The sequence below is a fragment of the Rhinolophus ferrumequinum genome, chromosome 5, assembly GCF_004115265.2.
Source record: "Rhinolophus ferrumequinum isolate MPI-CBG mRhiFer1 chromosome 5, mRhiFer1_v1.p, whole genome shotgun sequence".
NCBI classification, from domain to species: Eukaryota; Metazoa; Chordata; class Mammalia; order Chiroptera; family Rhinolophidae; genus Rhinolophus; species Rhinolophus ferrumequinum.
In genome coordinates this window covers 87,232,349-87,250,713 of record NC_046288.1, presented here as the reverse complement: position 1 = coordinate 87,250,713, position 18,365 = coordinate 87,232,349, and the positions used below count along the sequence as shown (strand labels likewise).

Here is an 18,365-nt window from a genome sequence, read left to right as displayed (position 1 = left end):
ATCAGGAAAAACAAAATATTCCATTTAGAGAAAGTATATGTAACTTCAGGCTAATACTTTATTAGACACTAATATCACTTAGCTACAGTAGACTTATCTTTATAAAACGAAGGAACTTTCTTTTGTAGCAATAGCCCATAGGGGCCCTCCCTTGGCAGCACATGAAACTCCAGGTTGCGGCTGGGCAAGGCTCCTAGCTGCCCCCCTCACCCCCCATGACCCATCTGCTGAGCACCCCAGGGGCCCACAAATTCTCTGCTCCCAAATCCTCAGGGGTTGCATGGCCTTGGGTGAGTTGGCCCGGCTGAGCCCAGCCCCTCCTTCAAATGGCCAGTTTTAGGGGACTTCGAGCTGAGTGTGAGGGCTCCAGCAGCCAAGCCTATTAAGAGCTCGTCCTGGGGCCTGGCATGGACCTCCCCCATCCCCACCTGCACCACCAGGAAATGGTAAGACACACATCAGTGCCTTCACCACTGGGCCTGTCCTCGTCTAAATCAGATGAACCCTGTGGGGTCGTGGCCAGCCTTGTGCTGCATCCTGACAAGTCTGTTGTGGATGTAGAGTGTCACTGAGGGTGCTTGCTCTTCAGCTCAATGCCCCCCAGCGGGGAACCTGAAGTTTGGCCTTTCCCTGGACTCTCGGGGGCAGAAGGCACATAGGCGCATACCCCTCTACGGGATAGATGGCCCCCATAAGCACACAGCTAAGAGAACGGCAGCTAAGAGCAGCCAGTCCCTCGCCCAGGGCTATGGGAAGCCTGGGGTCTCCGTGGGTAGGGAGCAGGTAGGGGCCACCTCACCCACGAGCAGCCACCAGGAAATCCCAGGCAATGCTCTCACCCTAGAGTGGCACTCCAGGTCTCCCCTCCACTGGCAGGCTGCCTAAGGTCCTCAGAGCAGCTTCCGTGAGGCCAGCAGCCGGCTTGGGAACAGGAGTAGGAGGACTTATCATGGCTGGTCTTGGACGAAACTGCGTCTGGCATATAACCAGCAGGTAGACGTGCTCCATAAAATTAAGGCAAGTGGCCCAGGTTAGGGCCATCTGGGAAAAGACAGCTCAGGGGCCCCTGGAATCCTTCGGAGATAGGCCCAAGGCGGTTTTCTCTGTGACAAGCACCCACCCGCACGGGAGGAGTGGGAAATGGAGGCAGCAGGAGCGCTGAAGACCCAGTCCATCGCCACCGCCTGAGCTTCAGCAGAGAACTTCCTCTGTAGAGAGGATGAAAGCCCTCATCCTCCTGCAATTGGGGGAGCCCTGGCCTGGAGGCAGCGGTGGGGGCACTGGCAGGGGCTGGCCAACTCAGCGCACGGCACACACGTCCAGGATGCAGAAGCGCGCACGGCAAGTGGGGCAGGGCACGCGGCTGGCCAGCCAGGTGTCAGGGCGTTGCGGGTCCTGGCGGCTGGCGAACCACTTGCCCATGCAGATGAGACACCACATGGGGCGGCAGTAGCACTGCTGGCACTCGCCTTCGGCCGCCTCCTGGCAAGTCTTCACCAGCTTAACACTGGCACGTGTCTGCATGCAGCCGATGCATGCCTCCAGTTCCTGCGGGCAGCCCAAGGGGGTCACAGGAGCCTGGCTGGACACCCCCATAAGGCCCCCAGCCCCCCAACCAGGGGACCTGGCCTGTGGGGATCTGGCTATGGGAAACTACCCGCCCCCGCCCAGCCCCCCACCTGGCTGCTGGGGACCGAGTAGGCCGGATTGGCATCCACCAGGGAGGCAAACGTGTCCAGGAAGAGGTCACTGAGGCTCTGGCGGATGACCACGTGGGCCGCACTGCGGATGGGTGCCCGCAGCTTCTCACACAGCTCGCCATACTCCGTGGAGTTGAGCCTGCACGAGGCAGGGGCCGGGTTAAGTCCGCTGGGCCAAGGCTTCTGTTCCCAGGGGGCCTGGCAGGACCCTGGGGCAGGCATAGGGGAGGCCGAGGCTGTGCCCCGAGGGTGATGGAGGGGCCCACAGCCACATAGAACATGAGGACCCAGGCCCAGCCCACCTTCCTGGTGAGAACCAGCCAGCAAAGATGGCCCTGAGGCCAGAGCCCACAGACCCGGCACCACATGCTAGCCCCCACGGGACACAGGAAGGGTGGGAGGACTGCCGCTGAGACACAGAGCTTTGGGCAGGTTCCAAGTCGTGTCCTAGGAGGGGCCCAGCAGGCCAGCCATGGCCTGAGAGATGGAGGACCTCAGCTCCAGCCCAGGCCCCACAGGTGAGGCAGCAACACACCTGTGCTGCCCAGCTCCCAGATGTCGCAGTGTGCTCCCCTGAGAAGCTATGGAAGCAGCTCAGAGGACAACGTGCATGAAAGGGGAGCGGAGGATACCTGTGGGGGCAAGAGGGGGGCAGGGGGCCAGGGAGGGGCCCTGAGGGAGGGTCACACTGGAGGAGCCACTCCCACCCATCACCACCTCCCAGAGGGACACAGACACCGGAATGGGGCACAAGCTGGGCACACGCCCGCCCGTGAGCCCCAGCCCGCCCTGCCCCACCACAGGTGTGCCTACCTGATGTCGAAGGCCTGCACGGCAGGGCTGGCACTGGCCACACGGATGGTGAGGAGCTGCACAGGCAGGTTTGAGTCCGGTGACAGCTCATGCTGCTGTGACTCTGTCACAGTCAGGTGCACATCCTGTTGCTGGGCCACGTGCACACGGTATGTGGTCACTTTCATCACCCACGTGTCCGTCACGATTACACGGGCACCCGGCGCCCCAGTGGCAAACTTATCAATCCGCCGGAACTCAGTGTTGACTGAGGAAGCAACAGCCCGCCAGCCTGACTGCGGGAGGGCATAGAGGGCCAGGGTGCGGGCCAGTGGGTGGCGGGCCCACCGGTCCCGGGACCAGTTGTAGGTGAGGCTGCAGGCGATGGTGGGCAGGGTCACCGCCAGCAGGAGGAAGAGCTGCCAGGCCTCAGGGGCCTGGCTAGGGGAGTAGAGCCGCTTCTCCGAGGCTGCAAAGCACATGCCCATGTAATAGCCTGCAAGGGACGGGGCGGCCTCAGCAAAGGTCGCATGCCAGGCCCTCGCCCTGCCCTGGTGGTGCTCACCAAGAGCTGCAGTGCTGCCCCTGCACCACCCAGGGGGCCACTTCCTTGCGTCCCCAGCCCTGGGCCTGGCACTCTGCCCTGGTCAGCTCCCAAGGTGAGGCTGTGTACCCGAGGCCAGGTGAGTCTCACGGCTGGCCAGGTTCAGCCCTTGCCCATGGCACTGACACAATAAGTGAAGGAAAAGCATTTTTAATTTTCACACAATACGTGAGTACGGAAAACTAGAAAAACCTAGAAAGGCAAAATAAATACTAGGATCTGGTGTCACCCTCTGCAGAGCTGCCCACTGGCCCCCATTGGCCTCTTGACCCCACACCCTCTGAGGAGGCTTATCCTAAGCTGGCCCATCATGTGCCAGACAGTAAGCAGAGAAGGATGGGGGCACCTCAAAAGAACACAGGAGCCAGTGCCCGGGCCCCTGCAGGCCAGGTGGGGGCCATCTGCAAGTCAAATAAATGAATGAAGCAGATAGCGAGCGGCTGCACAGGCAGGTCTGAGATTGCAAACCTAATAGTAAACGTTTGCTGTCGGTCAAGTCACTACCTTTTAGGATAATTTGTTAAGTTGCAATAGGTGTTCGATCTAGAAGCCTCAAAGCTTTTCAAAATGAATTTAAAAACAGCCCTGTGTCTGGGCACCACCAGGCTTCACCACCTCTTCCATGTGTGGCCACCTTAATCATGCAGACACCTAAATTCTGGATTCCCACAGACAGCCCCCATGCACTTGCAGCCTCAGCCCAGCCCCCTTCCGGCTGCTCTCCACGTCCGCAGGACTGCTGTGCCCAGCTGCCAGGTGAAAACCACTCCCTGTGTCCACAGGGCTGCAGGTGGGGCCGGCCACCAGCCACCTGCTGTCCCAGACCTGCTTCTGCCATGTCCTCCAGAAATCCTGACTAGTACCCCACTCTTTAGCCAGTCCCCCGACCAACCGGAAGACAGACTGGCCTCCCATGGGCCAGCTAGCACCTGGGTCAGCGCCCAGCACAGTCTCTGGATAACCACTGAGCATACTGGCCAAACACAGGCTTTCCAGTCTCTGCACCTGTGACACCTTCACGTGGTGTCAACCATCTCTGCCTGCCCTTTCCACACCCACCTTCCATGGCCTGGGCAAGGCCACCTCCTCCCTGTGTTGGAATCAGTTAATTTGTGCTCCTCTCCTGGGTAATGCCACCCACGTAACATTTGGCGACCTGCCCCAGCTGGGGGAAACATCCCCTCTAGGGCTCTGCCACCTGCAAACGTCCAGCTGTCGCCGGCTGTAAACACACGGGCAGTCGGCCCACAGCCTCGGCTCTCGGGGCGACCGGTGTTCCCGGCATTCTCTCTGACTATTCCCCAGAGGGAGGTGACCCCGCGACCCAGCCACCTCAGGGGCCCTGGGGCTGGGCTACGCGAGCCCTTGACCCGGCCAGCTGCCTCCGTCCACCAGGGGAACAATGACCAAGAGCATCAGGCGCCTCACCCAGCGGCAGCAGCGAGTGGCACAGCAGCGTGGCAGCCGTGCGGCGCAGGTGGTAGGGCACGAAGGCGGCATCCTCGCTGCCCAGCCAGCCCGACAGCAGGTTCTGCACCGTGAGCCCGGCCGAGTGGAACTCGGTGGGCGTGAACACGAAGCACACGGCGAACACCAGGTAGGCCAGCGTGAAGGTGACCTCGGGACTGTCCATCGCGCCGCCGCCGGCACCACCAAGCCGTCGGGGCAAGGCCGCCGCCCACGGCGCGGGGAACAGGCCCGAGCGTCCGGGTCCCGTAGGCGCCGGGGGATGGGCGCCGGGTACTGTGGGAGATGGAGTTCCCGTCCGCGGGGCGCTCTGGGAAATGGAGTACCGCCCCGGGCAACGCTGGGCGCTCTGGGAGACGCAGACCCCGCGGAGCACTCCGGGAAATGGAGTTCCCCCGCCCCGCACACTGGCGTAATCTGTGAACCCGCCCGCCAGTCCTCCAAGGGTTTGGCTCCTCCTCACGCCCCGCCTTGAGGGCGGAGCTGTACCTGGTCCCATTTTACAGCTGGGTAAACTGAGACCCGGACGAGCGGCTCAGGCCCCCCCTTTCCGCTCAACCCAGTCACGTCCGCAGCAGAGCCCGAGAGCTCTGGTCGACGGCGGGGCCTGCAGCCGTCGCCCGTCCGCCCGCTCGGCGAGCCAAGGTCCGGGAGGCTTTCCGACTCCCGCCTCGCCCAGCGTGCCCCTAGCCCCGGAAGCGCAACCGACGGCGCGGCCTCCCATTGGCCGCTGGCGCCCCGTGCGTTCCGCCCACGGCCGCGAGCTGATTGGCCGCGCGCGCCAACCGTCGGTATTTGAATCGGCGGCGGGCGGACGCACCCGGGACTCCGCGCCTCCCGCTCCGTCTGCTCCGTGCGGCGGCCGGCAGGTAAGGCGGCGAAGTCCCTCCGGTCCCTCTGGCGTCAGGTGGGCGCTGGCCGACCCCCACCCCTGTCGCTAACTTCCCTCTCCGGCCCCTCCCGCGGCTACTCCTCGTGGGCCGCCGCCGGCACGGCCGCTTCTTCCCGGTCCCCGCCGCCCGTCCTTGCCGCCGCCCTTCCAGGCACATCTCCCTGGTCCTCATCCCACCAGCCCGGCCGACGCTCTCCGGCTACTTCGTCTCCTGGTCGCCCTCCAGAAGGGTCGTCCGTAGGGCACGGGCCGCAGGCCTCCTGCGTCCCCCTGGAGACCTCGTCCAGCCTCAAATTCCACCTGTAGCGGCGACTTGCGAGGGCACATCTCCGCCCCGCCCGCAGCCCCCTGCTGGTCCCCCACCCGACTTCTCATTCCCGGCTGTGCCTGGCCTGCCTCCCTTCTCTGGGGGCGGCCCACCTGGGAGCCATTTCCATCACGGCGACACCTGGGCTCGCGCCCTCCCCACCACAGCACTCCACGCAGGCAGCTTCTGCTCGGGAGCTTCTCCCGCGGTCTCTGTCGTTAGTAGAAGCCAAAGCCCTGATAGAGGCCGCCATCGCTGTACTGCCCCCTCCCCCCCACTTATACCGGTTACACCGGCCAGAAACCTCAGTCACCCTTGTCTCCTGTCTTTCTTCTTGCACAGTGCGGTGGGCCTGCTGGCCACGCCAGGGCTGGCCCCTCGGCTTGGGCCCCGCTCCTACTCCCTCCAGGGCCCCTGGTCTTGCCCACCTCCCACTCTGACCTTGATTTCCAGGCTGCCCCCGTGCTGCAGCAGCCCCCAAGGCCCCCACCATCAACAAGTTCCGGTAGTGCTCTTTGAGCAGGTCGGTGCTCAGCTCTATGGCAGCTCCTAGTTTGGGAGTCATGGCCGTGACCGTGTGGAAGACTCTGGCAAGAGTGGGCTGTTCTAGAACCTTGTGGGCCTGACTGGAGGCCCCTGGTGTGATTCTGAGATTCCAGGACCTCATATAGAAGGTCTTCAATGCCCTGCTGAGTAATTCTGCCCGTGGCTGCTTGTTCCCTCCAACTCCTCCCCTGGGCCTTTGCCCTCCTGACACCTTCTTCTGGTCCCCCTTTTCCAGCCCCGTGAGGGTGACGGAGCAAGCTTCAGCACCCTTCTGCTTTTCTGTTCTCTGCTGACTTGGCCACCTGCTCCAGCCCTGATGAGGCCCCGGCCCCCTGAGTGGAGGCCTGTGGGGAGCCCCACCCTTCCTCTCCTGCAGTTTCTCCAGGCCAGCACTTACCTGTCTCCTTACCCACCAAATCTGACTTAGTGCGAGAATCCGTTCTTCCTCCTTACCCTGTGGGCTGAAGGCCCTTCTAGCTCTTGGTCCTGGGTGGTGGCAGCTCCCCAGCCCAGCTAAAGAGCCACAGTCCCCCAAAGCAGGACAGGGACTGGTAGAGGACACGCTGCCTGAGGTGTGACCCTCCTGTGCTGGACGGGTGCATCTCCCTGTGACACTGCAGGGTCAGCTGTCATCACGTCTGCACGACGCAGCCCTCAAGCTGACAGAAACTGTGTTTCCAGAATGAGTCTGCAAATCTTCAATGACGAAAATGTCACTGGTGACAGAAGTACAGAAAACTGCGACTTCCTGTTTTCACCACTGGAACTTACCGGAAGATCCTCTGTTCTCTGTGTGTCACAGAAAGAAAATGTGCCGCCCAAGAGCATAGCCAAAGCTATGAAGGTAAACGTTTTACCCATATGAGACCGACCGTGTGTCACTTTGGGACCTGGTGACTTACTGAGCGGGCGGGGCACACAGCACTGCCAGCGGGGTGGTTGGAAACTTGAACTATTGAACAGGTGCTCTCCGCCCTCCCCAACAGGTGACTTTTCAGACACCTCTGCGAGACCCACAGACACACAGGATTCTAAGTCCTCGCATGAGCAGCAAACTCGAGGCTTGCTTTGGTGTGGGCGACACCATTGGATTAGAAAACTCACAAGTCTGGACCGAGAAAGAGAAGTAAGTGTCGGTGCTCTTGATGTACTGCAACATCTCTGATGACTTGGCAGGAAAACGCTGTTGGCTATCTGTCACGTCTGTGGGGCTTCTCCTGGTCTCACTCTGAGTGTGTGCAGCGCGTGGCCCAGAGCAGTCGGCACCAAGTCATGTGTCAGTGGAAAGGTGGATAGTGAGCTTGTTTCAGATGCCACTCCCCTGTCATGCCCTTGCCACCAAAGTGGCCTTGGTTGTTGCTTCTCTAACTTCCTGAAGTGTCCTGACCATGTCTCCAAGGAAAGACATGCTGTGGTTTTCTTGTTTTGCATTCCACTGGGGTCTCCCCTGCCCCATGTTCTTAATATCAGGCCGTAGAGATAGGTGTTCCTTTTGGAGACAGAGGAGTGTCTGTCGTGGAATCTGGTCAGAATACAAGTGGCCGAAGGGATTGGGTTTTGAACACTTGACTTTAACCAGGAAAAGCTTCTTGGCGGCCTCGCCAGGCATTCACTGTCTGGCTTGGGTATTTGGAAAGAAGGGTCCTGGAGGCAGCTCTTTACCCCCAGAGTGGGCTGATAGGGGGGAGGGGCCTCACTGGCACACTTTTGAGCTGACTTCTATAGATTTAAACTGTTCAAAACTTGCCTTTATACAGATTTCAGACGTACAGAGAAAGGTGTACAAGCAAAGCATCACTAACATATCCTTCTCCTCACTTAAGTAAAACGCCCACAAGGCCCTGCTGCCATCTCCCCATGGAAGCTTCTTGAATCAATCTTTTCCTCTCCCCAGGTTTCTGTGCTACTTTTCAACTTCACTATTGTGGTTTTCCTTTTGAGATTCAACTGAAGGAAATTAGAGTCATTCAAATATTGTTGTTTGTAACAACCCAAGACGGAAAGGAAACCCGGTTGGTGGCTCTGGCGCTGCCTCCCCTTCAGGGTCCCACCTGCTCAAGGGCAGGAGAGCAGAGGCATGGGGGGGCCAGGAGAGGACCCCGAGAAGGTGACCTGGCTGGAGGCAGCCCCTGTCTTCCTCTCTCTGCAGTGAGGAGCTGACTCTCGTGTGCCATGACCGTCCCTGACTGTGTAGCCGGGGACCCCCGACCGACGGGGCAATAGGCCAGCGTGGTCACCTGTGTAGCACCTCCCTGCCCTGTCTCTCAGTCACCTGGGTGGCCCTAGGTGGCCCCCAGCAGCAATTGATGGGAATATGCTTGTGTAACAAGGAGAGGGTTGACTAAATGTTCGTTTTTGCTGTTTTTAGCTAATGTTTTCAGTGTGGACCGAAAGCTACACAGAAAACTAAAACAGGTTCCTTGGTGTTAACTAAGTCTGTTTCTAAAAAGCCAACAGTTCCCCATGGAAGTGGACACCAAAACGACCAACGGGACCCCTCAGAATCCGGCAGTAGCTCATGCCACCCCCCTCCCGGAGGACCTGGGACCCGCCTCTGAGGACAGGCCTTCCAGTGGGCCCACCTCCACAGCCCAGGCCAGCCTGCGCCCCTCAAGCTCTCCCCAGACCCCAGCGAGTCTTGAAAACCAAGTGGCATGTGCAGGACAAATGTCTGCCAGCCCTGTGCAAGGCTTGGAGGACAACGGTAGTTGTGATTTCCTAGAGAAAAGCGTTGCACCCGCCTCCGACATCCTAGAAGATCCTCCCAGGGTGGGAGTCCAAGGCAGAACGGAGGAGCCTCAAAGAGCCACAGGAGAAAGGGCGAGCGGAGCCGCTGCTTCATCAGCCGAGGCCGTGTTGCCCCCTGGTACTCACCCAGAAGTTGCCCACAGAGAAGGCCCCCTCGGAGGCCTGCTTGGAGCCCTGGCCATGCCCCCAAGTTCTCAGAACACAGAGGCCGAGGGCCAGATGGTCGACTCTTCAAGGAGTGAGCCCAGGAGGCTAGAATGTGACTTCTCTAACAATGCCACCAGCAAAAGGCCACCCCCACCCAGGGACCTGGGGAAGAGAGCCGACCCCCAGCCTCTCCCAAGACCAGAGACGAGGCAGGAAAAGGCCCTGGAGGAGGAGGGTGAAGGTCCCGTTCCCCCTCCCCAGGGGTCTTATGACCCGGACTGGGGCAAGCTGGATGACCCCAACTTCAGCGTGTCCGGAGGTGATGGAGAAACCCAGCCCCAAGAACACCCCCAGAGCAGGCCGGTCTGGCCTATGGCCGAGCTGCTGAGCGCTGGGCCTGCGGCCGCAGGGGACTCGTTTCCAAGCCAGTGAGTAAGAGGTGGCCGCTCTATGGCGTGCGTGTTAGAAGACCCGGGACCAGAAATGCCACTTATACAACCCTGAGAGGGGCCTTGGGGCAGGCAGGCTATTATGAAATAGCGAAGCGATCGAGGCCACGCCCGGCTAGTTCCCCTGCATGGGTGGGGGCTGTCCTTGGCTTTTTAAGGGGATTGTCTAGTACACTTGGGAGGTCTAGAAAGATACCTGGGGAAAACTAATTCCCAAGGCACTGAGGGCTGGTAGGTGGCACCTGGTGCACTTGGTTCCTTGGGCTCCTGCCTCCCAGTGTGTAAGCCTCTCACGCCACTCACTGCTCTCTGGGGGCAGCTGCAACTGGCTGCCAAGTGTTGGCTCATAAGAGCTCTTGGCCAGTGCCCGGCCGCCCAGCACTCACATTTGCCACAGAGCTACTGACTGTCCCCAGACTGCCCTACCAGCCCTGGCACTGCCCGGTGAGGCTGAGGGAGTCATCGCCCGACACCTGGCTTTGCCAGTTTTCTGGTAAAAGGGGCAAATCTCTCAGGGATGTTGTCCGTTGCTCTGAGACAGCCTCAAAGCTCGCACCTACTTCCGGTCCTCCTTCGAGGCTCGGATTCTCTCGCAGGTGACGGGGGCTGCCCAGCTTAGCCCCTGTGCCTGGCTTTCTAGGTGAGAGCTCAGAGGACAGGTGGCAGCTCAGTGCCCGGGGGGTGAGGGGCGGGGGGGCAGGCCCTGCTGACCCCGTCTCTTCAGGCAGGTGCCTTCAACCCCAGCTGATGACACACCTGTGATGCAGACAATGGTGAGGACCACAGACAAGGTACGAAGTGTGTGTGCCCGAGCATGGGCATATCCTCACACTGGCACCACCGTTTGCACATGGTAACAGGGTGGAGGGAGGCCAGTGGTGACAGGTGGACACACTGCTGCCCCCGACCCGGGCCCCGCGACTGTGCGAGATGCCCAAACTGAGCCACGCAGGGGGCCCCCACCTTCCTTCCAGGAGGAAACGGCGAATTTTCCAGGGGCTGCTGCTCTCACCAGCAGCTCGGGCAGTGAGCCCACAGCCCTGCCTGCTGACCCAGCGCCCCCCACTCTTCAGGGGGGGCCGGAGCCTGTCTTGGACCTGAGTGAGGAGCACTTCCGAGCCCCAGCCGAGGGTATGTTGTCCCTGGGTCGCTGCTCGCCTGGCCGTGCGGTCTGGTGAGCGGGTGGGTTGAGTGGCGTTTGCAGGCAGTCATTCCCCAGGCAGCTCGGTTCCCTGACTTACGTGAGGCATTCACGTGGAAACTGCTGTGTCAAAAGTGGGCATTTTGAGGAGGTGCCCTTAACAGAAAGGACTTCTAGAAACGGGCTTTATAGACTTGCTTAGGAAAACAGGCCAAGGCGTGAACAAGGGACGAGGCTGTGCCCAGTACAAGTCTGCAGTCGCCGCTGGGGCCTCCGTCGTGAGGATTTCTCGGCTAGCCTGCTTAAGACTCCGTAATTGACAAAACTTTTCTCCCATTCTGGGGGTTCTTTGCACTTTCTCTATGTGCCCTTGGAAGACATGTTCCAAGGATACATGTCTAATTTATGGGGGTTTCTTTCTGTTTATGATTTTGATGTCAAATCTAAGAAATCACTGCCCGAGTTTTCAGCATGAAGATCTACCCCGTATTTTTTTCTAACAATTGCATAATTTTAGCTTTCATGTTTAGGTTTTTGACCCATTTTGAGTTAGTTTTCATATATGGCATGAGGCATCTTTATGTTTTTAAGCAAAGGTTATGTTACCAGAAATTAAAGGACTTTTCCAGGGTGGTTTTAAACAGTGCTTCTCAACCAGGATGATGGAGCCCTTGGGACACTTGGCTGGCACCTCTGGGGGTGCTTCTCAGCACCCCATAGCACCCAGCACGGCCTCACAGCATGGCCTGGCCCGGCCCCCAGGTGGCATTAGGGGGAGGCAGAAACTCCAACTTAAAGCAAAGGACCGTGGGTGCCAGGTCCAGGATGGGCGGTGGGCGGGAGTGGTCACAGCTCAGGGTTTACGCAGCGGCACTGGGGACTCTGGGCCTCCCCTGCGGACCCGGAAGCCGCGGAGCTGGCCTTTGTTTCCCTGAAGAACCGTGTCATGCCGTGAGTCGGGTGATGACCGCGGTGCTGACGTGTGCCCTCTCAGTCCTAGGTTCAGAGGCCGAGGTGGACTACCTGGAGCAGTTTGGGGCCTCCTCGGTAAGCATGCGCACCCCGCCACGGGGCTCCCTCGACCGTGGTCCAGGCCATGCGGCCACGCCGTGGCTGCGGGGTCCCTCGTGGCCCTCTCCCTGCAGCCTTTCCTGGCCGGGCCCCCGGGCCCAGTAGAGGCCTGTGCCGGGCTCGCCCCGAGGCAGACTCCAGAGCACCCTGCTATGGGCCGGGTCCAGCCATGCCTCGGCGGCATCTCACCCGTGTTGTCACCTTCTGGCCCTGAGCGCCTCGCACTGGCCGTGTCTGTCATGGACCACGGGGACCCTGCTGACTCGCCCTCCCCTTCAGTTCAAGCAGTCGGCCCTGAGGAAGCAGTCCTTATACCTCAAGTTTGACCCGCTGCTGACGGACAGCCCCCCGAGAGCAGCGCCCGCACCCGCCGGCACCCACAGGTACGCCTCCCAGCGCAGTGCGCCATCCGTCAGGGCCGTCTCCACCTCTGCACAGCGGGCTCAGAGGAGCTGCTCCCTCGGGTGCAGGACTGCGGTGCCGGGCCGCACGTCAGTGGGGCTCTGAGCCAGGAGACAGTGACGGGGACAGCACAGCCACCCACTGCCTGTCCTGAGCAAGGTCTCACCTCCAGGCACACGTCCCTCCGCACGGCCACTCGCACTAGAATGGCAGCATGGCCCACAGATCCTGACACGTTGGCTCTCAGGCCCTTTGGGGAACCTGGGCTGGTGCCTGCTCTGGGGAATGACACAGGTCCCTTCTGTCCAGTCTCAGTGTGCAGGGCGCGGACCCGCCTACCTCAGGAAGTCCGCCTGAGGCCAAGCTGGTGGACCTCGACTTCCTGGGACCCCCAGACGTCCCCGTAAGTGCTTCGGCCTCCATGCTATGCAGACATGTGTGTTAGGGCTTTGGCCTTCCATCCCGGGATCTGAATCTTCAAAGGGTCGGCTGGGACCACGGGGCCGCTCCTATCACTGGTCACTGCTGTGCTGTCCCAGGAGCCTCCAGATGGCAGGGAGAATGCGATGGGGGCTGTGACCCGGCTGGCCTCTGTCATCCGCAGGTGCTGGGCCCACCTCCGTGTGTCTTCGGGCCCGGGGCCCCGCTGCTGCCTGTGGGGCCCATTGTGGACGTACTGCAGTACACCCAGAAGGACCTGGACGCAGCGGTGAGAACAAGGCGTGGGGACGGGGTTCATGTCATGCTGGGCCGGGGACTCGCCGAGAGCTGGGTGGGTGGACGGCTCCAGGAGGCATGTGTGGCCGGCACCTCACAGAGCCTGTCCACACCCACCTGCGGGCCCTACTCTTAGCCACCTACGAGTGGAAGCCAGCTAGCGGGCAGGGCTGGGCCTCAGGGCTCCTGACTCCTGGGCGGTTCCACCAGCACCTGGCCTGGCCTCATTGCCTGGCAGCCACCTGCCCCATTCAGAGCCAGCCGAGAACTCCCAGGGTCGGGCCCTCAGCTTCCCCATGTCATGTTCTCTCTGGCACGGGGCCTCACCTCGAGTGAGAGGTGTACCCAGGCCACACACCTGCAGGCCCCTGGGGCTGCTAAGGGTCTGGGCTCTCGCTGGGCACCTGCTTGGCCAGCCTGGTGTGAGACATGTGCAGAGCCTGGCCAGGAGGGGCCACAGCAGCTCACTGTGCTTTGTGCAGGTTGAGGCGGCACAGAAAGAGACCGTGCAGCTCAGGATCATGTGTGATGACCTGCGTGAGAAGAACCTGGAGATGGGGTAAGGCCTGCCGCAGGGCCAGCTCCGGCCACTCGGCTGCCACGGGCAGGCAGTCACCACACATCTCTCCCACAGGAAGATCATGGACGGCTTCGAGAGGATCGTGTACCAGGCGATGGGTGAGCCGGTAGCCCATGGGCTCCCTTTCCTAGCAGCCTTTCCCACTGGGGCGAGGCAAGCACAGCCAGGGCCAGTGTGGGAGCGGTCAGGGAGGCCGGGGAGGCCGTGCAGCTGGCACCTTTTGCCCCCAAATTCAGCAGATCCTGACCTAGCAGCTTGGGTCCCTCCCGCACTGTACATCCAACTTCAGCCTATCTGGGTGTCAGGTTCTGGACTGGAGGGTGGGAGCACCGGACCCCACCCGCCGGCAAGGACTCAGGTTCCCGGAGGTCCCTGAATGTGGGGACAGGAATGGCCATGGGCTCTTGGCACCGCTCATCTTCCTCAGGGACCTGAGCTGTTGGGTTTGGGGTGGACCTGGTATGGAGGAAGCGGCTGTTTTCTGGGCACGGTGCAGAGCCCTCGCCACCTTCCTCCAGTGGGCCCCCGGCAGGCTGCCGCCGCTGCTCCAGCTGCCTGCTGTCCATTCCTTTCGGCCCCTGCCTCCTGCTCCCAGTCGCCTGTGTGTCAGCCTGGAGGCTGCCCCCCAACCCCACATGCTTGCTTTTCTCAAGAGGAGGCTCAGGAACAGAAGGAACTGGCCAAAGCTGAGATCCAGAAGATTCTGAAAGAAAAAGACCAGCTGACTGCAGACCTGAGCTCCATGGAAAAGTCGTTCTCTGACCTGTTCAAGCGGTTTGAGAAACAGAAGGATGTGATTGAAGGTTACCGCACGGTAGGTGGGGGCCGCACAGGGCTCTGCTGGGCACAGTCGGTGACCAAGCTGGGCTGCTGTGTCCTCACCTTGTAACCGGGAGCCCAAGTCCCTTCGGACTAGAGGCTGCTCTCCCTACTGTACCCGGTTCCTGGCCGTGGCACATGAGCAGAGGAATGGACGCCACAGCCTGGAGGCAGGACCACACTGGGCCAAAGGGGTGCCGAGGGCCAGCAGCTGCCTTCTGGATGGGGGCCTGGGCTGCTCGGAGCTCAGTGGTCCCCCTGGGTGGGAGTGTGGAGGAGTCGGGGCCACACACAGGGCTGCCAGGTGAGGGACATCTCTGGTGCCAGGCAAGCTGAGGGGAGAGGCGAAGGCAGCCGGGAAGGCCTTGGGGTCAGGCCTGTGTCCAGGTTGGGAGGCCTGGGGCTGTATGTGTGTGGAGGGGCCTTTTCCAAAAGAAAAACAGGAAGTGCTGCTTTACTAGTCCCGGGGGCCCAGAGGGGGCACCTGTCCACACCTGACCCAGGGCCTGAGAAGCCAAGCCTGGCACCCAGAGCAGCGTGCTGTCAGCAGCTGGTGTCCCCTCCTCCTCGCAGAACGAAGAGTCACTGAAGAAGTGTGTTGAGGATTACATAGTAAGGGTGGAGAAAGAAGGCCAGCGGTACCAGGCGCTGAAGGCCCAGGCGGAAGACAAGCTGCGGCTGTGAGGAGTGGGCCCGGTGGGCGCGGGTGGGGGCGGGGCCGGGGGGCGGGGCCGGGCGCCTGAGCCCGCCCCCTGCTTGTCCAGGGCCAACGAGGAGATCGCGCAGGTGCGCAGCAAGGCCCAGGCCGAGGCCGTGGCCTTCCAGGCCAGCCTGAGGAAGGAGCAGATGCGCGTCCACTCGCTGGAGAAGGCCGTGGAGCAGAAGGTGGGCACTGGGCCTGGACGGGAGCACCTTCCAGAGGGCCGTGGGCCTCTGCCCTCCTGCCTGGCCTTGGCATCTGGCCAAGGCAGGGCGGCTGCATCTGGGGCTTGATGTTTCTCCTGCAGACTAAGGAGAACGATGAGCTGACCAGAATCTGTGACGACCTCATCTCCAAGATGGAGAAGATCTGATGTGGGTCCTGGCCCTGAGCCCACCCCCCTCCCCCCTGCTTGTCTCCCTGTCTGTCTGTCAGAAGTTTTCATGTTCTTCTCTCCTAACCTCAGCTCGTTTTTAAACTAGATTGCTTTAAAAGACTAAATAAAGTTTCCCTTAAGTTTAAGCACTGCAGTTGCCCAGGTCTTGATTCAGACGAAGTCTCCAGCTTTGGCCAAACCGCCCACAACTGCCCACTGTGCCTCCAGCTCTTGCCTGGCTCTGCCTCGGAGCTGCAGGTGGGCAGGCGCCCTGCTTCAGGGACAGCCACGCAGTCCTGGGGCGTCTGTCTTGTGACCACCAATCAAAATCCAAAGGGAATGAAGCCTTAATGTAACAGCAGGCAGGCAGACGTGGTGACAGCTGGCCCTGTGGCGCCTGGCAAGCCCGCTCCCCATTAACAGGGCTCCCACAGTGGGTGGCAGTTGGGCTACTTAACACAGTGCAGGCAGTGACCTCGCCGCTGCGGTGGCTTCCAGCCCGCTGAAGCCTAAGAGCAAAGTGCTCCCCCAAGAAGAAAGTCTCCAAGCGGTCTGCTGCCGTCCGATTCCCCGGTGCCAGCTACACCCCATGACTTCCAGAGCCAGTCCTGGGGGGTAAGCTCGTGTGACAGCAAACGACCGAGTCGATCCAGGGCTTGTGGCCTGCTCTCTGGAGAATCCCAACCGGAGCACAGTTGTGGCTCGTGACAAAAGTCTGAACTCTCCCAAGAACATGTCTCAAAGCGGGTCTCAGAGGGGACGTGTGGTCCCCAGGGCCTGTCGAGCTGCATCTCAGCCTCACACCCCCTCCCACCCGTGGCCCACTCCAGGGGATGAGCCTGTCGCACCTGCTGGCGGGGCCCTTGGACATGGGCCTGAGCACTGTCCTTACCTGGTCTCTTCCTCACTGACCATGTGGTACAGGACATGAGGCCAGCAGGGTGCACTCCCGGGGTGGCGGTGAAGCCCTGGGACAGGCACGGGGAGTAAGGTAGTTCCGAGGGGCCTTTCTGAACAGGCAGGGCCCGGCCTGCAGGGGCATCATGGGACCTCAGCCCCAGGACACAGGTATAGAGCTGTCGGGAGACTGATCACGGCGGCTGAGCTGTGTCCTCACACCTAGGCCCCCAGAGCCAGCTGGAGGGCACAGGGCTGCTGAGTGCCTGACCCAGCAGGTGGGTGGGCCGAGGGTCTGCATCTCTAATCCGTTCCGGGGCTGGTTTTGCTGGGCCCAGACCTCACTGTGCTCCAGGAGTAGGCAAAGGTGCAGGGGTGTGAAAGCCACCTGGCCACAGAAAAGGGGGAACCGTCGGCAAAAGGGTGTCTTCTCTCATTGGTAGGGAGTGGGGGGTCCCTGCATAAGGACCTGGACGTAGGCCTGCCCAGGCAGAGGTCTCCCAGCATCCCATCGGTTAGGGCTGCAGTACACACCCAGCCGCCACCAGGAGGCGCTGCCAGCCATGGGCAGGGTCAGGATAGGGCAGTGACGTCCTGGCTGGGGAGCCCCACTGGGGCTCTGCTGGCTAGCCAGTGGGCGTCCAGCACCCCACAGGTGGAGGGTGAGTTTGTTCTCAGCACATTGGGCAAAGTGTCTGGTATGAGTACAAAAGGCCAGGCTGGGCACAGAGACCTGGGGGGGCCACTGTGCCCCAGGCTCCAAGACCCCCACCTTTCCCCTTCCCCCCCCCCCTGGCCCCACTGTGCTCCAGTCCCATCATCTCCCCATCCCTGTGGCACCTCCCTCCGGCCTCTGGGACCACTGCTGCCCCCATTCTCACGCACGTACCCATGCGGTCAAGACCCTGCAGTGGCTCCCAGCTCCAGGTGGAAGGGCCAAGTGCTCGGGCTGGGCCAGCGGACGCTGCCCCACAGCCATGCACTCTGCTAAAGCCACTTCTCAGGGGGCCTTCCCTTACACCCTCAAGCTAAGCCAGGTGTCGCTGGCACCCCACCCAGGCCAGCCCCAGGCTGTGGCCCTGTGGAGATGAGCGAGGTGGCATCAGGGGCCCCTCCCATGCAGAGGCCACCGCACAGCTCCTTCCAGCAGGCAGGCCCATCCACCCACGCTGACTGGCCCGCCTCCCTGCTCAGGCCTCTGGTCCTCCTCGCCGTGCGCCAAGTTCCACTCCATTGTCTGGCCCATCTGGGCGGGGTGGCCAGCTTAGGGGGCTCAGCCCCTGGAAGGCACCCCACAACAGCAGACGTGATGTCGCAGGATTTGAACATCTCCAACTTTACCAGGCCCCGGGGCACTGGCTGCAGGGGTGTGTGACAGGCGTGTGGCCACCCAGGCCAGGCTGGAACCCCGTCAAGCCCTGCCACTCGGAAGCAGGCTCTGCAGCCTCCTTGTCATGCTGGGTCCTTCCCCAGAGTGACCTCCATAGGAAATCCCCCCACCCCAACCGAAGTAAGCTCTTCCCCGCCCCCGCCCCTATGTCAGCCCCATGCCAGTCCCAGGCACCTCTTCCACAAACCCCTGAACAGGAGCCTCCCCCATCCCACCCTGCCCCTGCACAGGGACCCCATAGCTCATCCCCACCCCGAGACCGAAATGAGGTGCACTCCACCCTGGAGGAGCTCAGAAGCTGAGGGGCTTTCATGAGCCTGCCGGGGTCCACTCCACAGACAAGGAAACAGGCCCATGGGGACCAATGACCATTGGCTGGGGAGCAGCTGGGCAGGGCAGGTTGTGGCAGCACCACTTCTGCCTGGGGTCAGGGTGGTGGTGGGCGACGGGCCAGCAGGACCTGCAGCCTCTGGGCTCGCTGGCTGCGCCATGGCTCAGAGGGGCGGACAGCACCTGGACACCTGGCCATGGTGGGTCTGGCTGAGAGGGTGGGCAGCCAGGTGGCCTCAGGGCTTCCCCTTTTCTTAGTGGACTCAGGCTTATGCAGAAGGGCCTGGAGG

The 18,365-nt window shown here is 61.5% G+C and overlaps 2 protein-coding genes across 3 annotated transcripts; one reads left to right on the top strand and one right to left on the bottom strand.

The window, feature by feature from the left end:
- Positions 1-34: 34 nt before the first annotated feature.
- On the bottom strand, positions 35-5,174 carry TMEM129 (transmembrane protein 129, E3 ubiquitin ligase). Its single transcript, XM_033106228.1, has 4 exons — positions 4,525-5,174; positions 2,514-2,988; positions 1,680-1,839; positions 35-1,548 (listed from the first exon to the last, which is right to left on the bottom strand). Exons 1-4 carry the CDS (start codon positions 5,060-5,062, stop codon positions 1,300-1,302), a joined length of 1,422 nt encoding a protein of 473 aa, XP_032962119.1. The 5' UTR covers positions 5,063-5,174; the 3' UTR covers positions 35-1,299.
- A 125-nt stretch (positions 5,175-5,299) lies between these two features.
- Positions 5,300-15,536, top strand: TACC3 (transforming acidic coiled-coil containing protein 3). 2 transcript variants are annotated; one of them, XM_033106226.1, is made up of 16 exons: positions 5,300-5,432; positions 6,990-7,152; positions 7,295-7,434; positions 8,759-9,631; positions 10,377-10,443; positions 10,627-10,783; positions 11,788-11,840; positions 12,144-12,247; positions 12,576-12,669; positions 12,871-12,975; positions 13,466-13,542; positions 13,618-13,661; positions 14,217-14,377; positions 14,956-15,062; positions 15,147-15,267; positions 15,390-15,536. In XM_033106226.1, the coding sequence occupies exons 2-16, from the start codon at positions 6,991-6,993 to the stop codon at positions 15,453-15,455; spliced, it is 2,331 nt and encodes a 776-aa protein (XP_032962117.1). In that variant the 5' UTR covers positions 5,300-5,432; position 6,990; the 3' UTR covers positions 15,456-15,536. The 2 variants fall into 2 exon arrangements, with proteins under 2 accessions (XP_032962117.1, XP_032962118.1); XM_033106227.1 differs by having other exon boundaries at positions 5,335-5,432; positions 6,929-7,152.
- Positions 15,537-18,365: the final 2,829 nt, after the last annotated feature.

Coding starts and splice junctions, on each gene's coding strand:
- TMEM129 (XM_033106228.1), bottom strand. CDS start 5,062: ATGGGACCAGGTACAGCTCCGCCCTCAAGGCGGGGCGTGAGGAGGAGC. Junction 2,989..4,524: donor CCACTCGCTGCTGCCGCTGG/GTGAGGCGCCTG, acceptor CGTCCCTTGCAG/GCTATTACATGGGCATGTGC. Junction 1,840..2,513: donor GTGCAGGCCTTCGACATCAG/GTAGGCACACCT, acceptor TGCCTCGTGCAG/GCTCAACTCCACGGAGTATG.
- TACC3 (XM_033106226.1), top strand. CDS start 6,991: ATGAGTCTGCAAATCTTCAATGACGAAAATGTCACTGGTGACAGAAGT. Junction 13,543..13,617: donor GAGAAGAACCTGGAGATGGG/GTAAGGCCTGCC, acceptor TCTCTCCCACAG/GAAGATCATGGACGGCTTCG. Junction 13,662..14,216: donor GATCGTGTACCAGGCGATGG/GTGAGCCGGTAG, acceptor GCTTTTCTCAAG/AGGAGGCTCAGGAACAGAAG.